Source organism: Temnothorax curvispinosus, unplaced genomic scaffold (assembly GCF_003070985.1).
Source record: "Temnothorax curvispinosus isolate PA1 unplaced genomic scaffold, ASM307098v1 QBEX01018012.1, whole genome shotgun sequence".
Lineage (NCBI taxonomy): Eukaryota > Metazoa > Arthropoda > Insecta > Hymenoptera > Formicidae > Temnothorax > Temnothorax curvispinosus.
Window position 1 is genome coordinate 41,548 of NW_020227792.1, and position 5,315 is coordinate 46,862.

General features: G+C 41.0%; 1 protein-coding gene across 1 annotated transcript; it reads left to right on the plus strand.

The window, feature by feature from the left end:
• Nucleotides 1-950: 950 nt before the first annotated feature.
• Nucleotides 951-5,312, plus strand: LOC112468066 (cysteine protease ATG4D-like; the record flags this gene model as incomplete). Its single annotated transcript, XM_025037094.1, has 7 exons — nucleotides 951-1,298; nucleotides 3,031-3,204; nucleotides 3,387-3,731; nucleotides 3,999-4,262; nucleotides 4,533-4,774; nucleotides 4,976-5,137; nucleotides 5,253-5,312. Coding segments are annotated over exons 1-7 (1,284 nt in total), but the record flags the coding sequence as incomplete, so codon positions are not given.
• Nucleotides 5,313-5,315: the final 3 nt, after the last annotated feature.

The window sequence follows — 5,315 nt, forward strand, 5'->3', positions numbered from 1 at the left end:
ATATAAATATATGAATATACATAATATACGTAATTATGACAGTATTTATGATATAATGCTATTTACACATAAGTTGTCAATAATCTTATTCTTTGACTATTAATAATTTCATTGCTCAATTCTTACGCTTCAGGGGATTTATCCAAAAAAGTTTAATAATATTCTCTCTCTCTTTTTCTCTTTCTCTCGTTTATTCGCTCTTTCACTTTTTCGTTCTTTCATGGAACATGGGACAACAATTGTCAATCGTCAATCACAATCATTATCGCACGCCGCCATAGATAGTGGACGCTTTAAATTCCACGACGCAACGTTCTTGAGAAAAAAGAGAAACAAGAAATAAAAATCAGAGTTATTCCATTACGGTGTCCAGTCATGTTCGCGATCGGTGACAGCTCGATTTTCTAGTTTCGCAACTCGCATCGTTGCAACCGTCCTTCGCCAAGCCGATTTCTCTACGCGCTCCACGATCAAAAGCGTCGCGTCGTATTCTGCGTTGTTCTGCAATCTGCATCGTGAAGTTGTGCACCGCGAAGTGCGGTGCTTTCAATCGCACCGGCACTACCGGGCCTACCGGCAGTCTCGCGCGTGCCCGGCGCAACAAAGCACGTTAATGCGGGCGCTCTGAGAAACATTTCGCGGGCGGATCACAAATTTTCAATAAACAGACAAACAGGTGAGTATATAAGCCGATGTTCAATACGCATAATTATTCATGCCGCGCGATTCCGAACGTCACGAGGAAGATTTATCGACGAAGGAAAGAAACAGGAAAGAAAAACAGAAAGAAAGAAAACCAGAAACTGATGTCGCCGTCGAGAGGGGGGGCCGCCGGAGCCCGCTTCGCGTTCGAACTAGACACTTCGGTGGGCAGCGCGCTCGACGCGCATGCGCCGAGACGCCCGGCCCTGGTCTGACGACGCCGACGCGGCCGACGCCGTGCGCGACGCTGTGGGCGACGCTGTCGGCTGTGCCGCGGTGCGGGACGTTAAAAGGGAAACGGAGCGATTCCGATCGGAGCTAACACGCCGTCGTTTGTGCCGATCGCCGAGGATGCGCGACGCCGGACGTCGCGCCGACGTTCCTTAGGAATCGACATCGTCGAGAAAGAGAGAGACGGAAAAAGAGAGCTCGGAACGAGCCGCGCGAGCGCGAAAATGTGATCGCCCCGTCTCGTCGACGAGACAGCCGTCAAACGCAGTCAGAATCTACCGTTCATTACGACGCCGACTTCACGGCCTTCGCGCCGTTCCGCCCGAGCATGAACGGCCAGGTGCAATCGTCGCGGGAGAGGTTAGGTGGGTGACACACACACGCCTGCTGTTTACGTCTCGCCCCGACGACGAGCTGTCAACCACTGTCAACAGTGTCAACCAGTCCCTCCGTCAATCATCCCGCGATTTTCCTCTTGTTTCCCTCTCTTTCCTTCTTTCCCCCCGCTTCCTCTGTCTTTCCACTTTCAACGTGCTTGACGGCTTGACTGCATATTTGTTTTGTTCGGCCCAAGTTTGGTACTTATGCCGTCGCCGATAGTACGAAGCCTAAGTTTTCATTGTTTCTAGAGAACGATCGAAGCGCACCACTTTGTCCTCGGTGAAATCAGATGAATCAAACGTCGTACGATACACAAATAACAATATTCATTGTCTACTAAAATCATATGATGAAGTACATGTTGAGCGACAAATAGAAACTTTCTGAAAATTTTTCACTGTCGGATTTTGAATAAGGTTTCGCACAGAGTCAACGTACTCCCAGCTGTTAAAATGTCAGTTTTCTCTTTTTCGCCTTTTCTTTATAGTTTATACATTTATATCTATAAATTTATCTCTTTGATTGCTGCACTGGACTGCATTAGAATTTCCCTGCTCGCTTCAATCAAATTTCAATCATATATCTATTTTATTTTAAATACAGAAAATGTACACTAATTCAGCTTTAAAAAAACATCGCTTATCTCTTCCTGATGTCAAAAAACACAGTCATTCTTTCGCCTTTCTATTTTCTTTCTCGCTTCTCTTTTAACAAAGCAAACGTGATAAGAGAGATATATAATTATTAACATAAATATAATGGAATTCTCCTTGCCTTTTGAAAACATTTAGCTCTTATCCCGATGTTAGCTGTTATTATCGCCGTTTTGTTAACCGTGTGTCAATTTGGATAGTCGATTTCTCTGTAAATAACCCTGACGTTATGTCGCATGCATTGCAGGCGAGATAAGAAGGCGAAGCCCGGCGTCGTGACCTCTTAATTTGTTTACCTTGATGATTTATGTGTCGCAACAGCCCCCTGCGGCCGACAACAGATATTAATCGCTCGCGGTTCAGCAAAGCCGCTCTTTGCCGTCTGGAACGTCAGGTGTGATATCAATGGAACAGTGCAAAAACGATGATCTTAATAAAACAGCTTGTAGAAAAGAATATTAACAACATTATTAAGTGTATAATTAAGTGTACTGTCTGTACTCATCTCAAGTGACTTGTCTGTTAATGAATGTAATGTACGTGTATGTACTGCATTATTCAGTAATTTAGATAATACGCTCGATGATTATCCAAATTGACACGCGGATAACAAGACGGTGATAATAGTAGCTAATATTTGGGACGGGTAAATTCCCCTTTTAAAAGGTGAAAACAATTCTTATTTTTTCCTTTGAGGGAAGGAAGGGAGGGGAATAGAAAAGTGGGAACATGGTGAGACATCACCCATTATGAGATTGCTCATCATAATTTTCGTCCTTTGTACTTGTACCACCCGCAGGGCAGGTAAAAAGGTGCACGGAAAAGGTGGAAAACACAATGATCGAAAATCGAAATGCAACAGAACAGTAGGATTTGAAGAACAATTATTAGAAATGACATGGTAAAAAGAAAATTAATTAATTGATAAAAATAATATGGAAGACAGAGAGAGAGAGACAGAGAGAGAGAGAGGCGGTAAAGTGGAGAAATAGAAAAACTTAACGTTATTAAATTTTTCCAAAATGTCGATGAATTTCAAGATAAAACTGTTTTGTATTTGTAGGTGGTTTCGGGCCCGTGAATCTTGGACTATTTTCCGGGATGATCGCCACGGACCGTGTTCCTACCATTCAATCATTCAACTCGGACGCCGAGTTAGACGACACCATGGCCGCGACGGAGGTCGACAGCAAAGTCAAGACGAAATTGCTCTCTATGTGGAACAACGTTAAATACGGTACGTATATCGGACATTTCGGCAGCAAAAATTTTGTTTCAAAAATATTCTATGTTTCAATTATACATTCCTGCCGTAGATTATAATAGAATATTACAGATTTATTCATTATTTATTGTACATAATATAAAAAGTATTACGAGAAATAATTGTCAAATTATACGTTTTTTTCTTGATAAAAGGCTGGACTGTGAAGATAAAGACAAACTTCTCTAAAGAATCTCCCGTGTGGTTACTGGGTCAATGTTATCTGAAAAAATCGGAATGTTCCTTGGAGAGAGCATCGGAAGCATTGGAGCCAGTTGGAACGGGGAGTCAGGTTTCCTTGGCGATGGATGCCACAAATTTCGAGAATACCATAGAGGAATTCAAGAGGGATTTCGCGTCGCGTCTTTGGTTAACATACAGACGGGAATTTCCGATCCTGAATGGCTCCACCTTTACCACAGACTGTGGTTGGGGTTGCATGCTACGCAGCGGACAAATGATGCTCGCGCAAGCATTAGTCTGTCATTTCCTCGGACGGGGTAATTATTTCTCCTTTTCAAATTTATTTTATTGGCGCTAAAAAGATTCATTGATTCTCTGTTCTCGAGATCTTAAGTAAAGTGACTAGTTTATTTACTTTTAAAATTACTTAAATTATTATTCTTAATACTTATATAAATTCGAAACTGTAATTTTATTTTTTATTTTATTCGACAAACATACAAAGAATCGTTTAAATGAATCTGTATGTCTCTTATTGTGTTACATAGTATTGAGTGATAAATTTATTTCCTGATTTTATATAGAGTGGAGATGGCGGCCGGAACAATCGACTGACGAAAGCAATCATCGGATGATTATCAAATGGTTTGGAGATCAGCCAACACCGGAATCCCCATTCTCCATACACAGGCTCGTGTCGCTCGGCGTTTCGGCGGGAAAACGTCCAGGCGACTGGTACGGCCCCTCCTCGGTCGCGCATCTTTTGTGTCAGGCTATGGAACGCGCTAGCGAGGATCCCAACAGTAAACTCAATCAGTTGGCGGTATATGTCGCCCAAGATTGTGCAGGTTAATATTAACACGTTCTGTGCTTATTATGTCAAAAGAAATATCAAATTATCTAAATAGCAATTTAAAATTAAATAAGAATTTTGTTTGTACAGAATAATATAAAACAAAATATAAAAATATATATAATAGAAACATTTTAATAGTTTCTCATAAGAGAACGGAGATTTCTTTTATTAAATGTTTCGCATTGTGCCAGATTTAACAGAAATTTTGTTCTTTACTTTATCGTGTTATGCATAAATTAATAATCGCTGAACGTTTTTTCAGTGTACATGCAAGATGTCGAAAATGTTTGCTGCACTCCCGATGGTAGACGGAAGGCGCTGATACTCTTAGTGCCCTTGAGGCTCGGCGCCGACAAGCTAAATCCCATTTACGCGCCTTGTTTGACATCGCTGTTGACACTAGACACATGCATCGGCGTGATCGGTGGTCGACCGCGACACTCGCTCTACTTCATCGGCTATCAGGACGACAAACTGATTCACTTAGATCCGCATTACTGTCAGGTAGCATTCAATCTTTTAAAAAGCAAACATTACCTTAATATTTGAAGCATTTAATTTACAAATTTTTTTGTCATTTTAGTCTTTATTTTATATATTTCTTTGTTTTACTTTTTTCCATCTTTATTCCTGTAACTCAGAGGAGTACATTTAATCTTTCAATATATTTTATCGTTCTGATTCATTTCTTCACTCGTTATTCAGGAGACCGTTGACGTCGAAGGAAATGAAAAATTCCCATTGACAAGCTTCCACTGCACATCACCGAGAAAGATGTTGCTTTCGAAGATGGACCCCAGTTGTTGCGTAGGCTTCTACTTTCCCGACAAGGAGTCGCTCACTGACTTTATGGAAACAATTCAACGGGTAAATATAAACACATCTTTAATTTCAATACATTTAAATTCGAATGCAATTAATATGCAACAAATTAAACAAAACAGAGTAACATCAGTACACTTGCAAGTTTTTTGCGTTTTAGAGATGGAAAGTAAGCCAAACAAAATCAAATGTAGGAATAAGGTGTAAACAGGGAAAGAAAGAT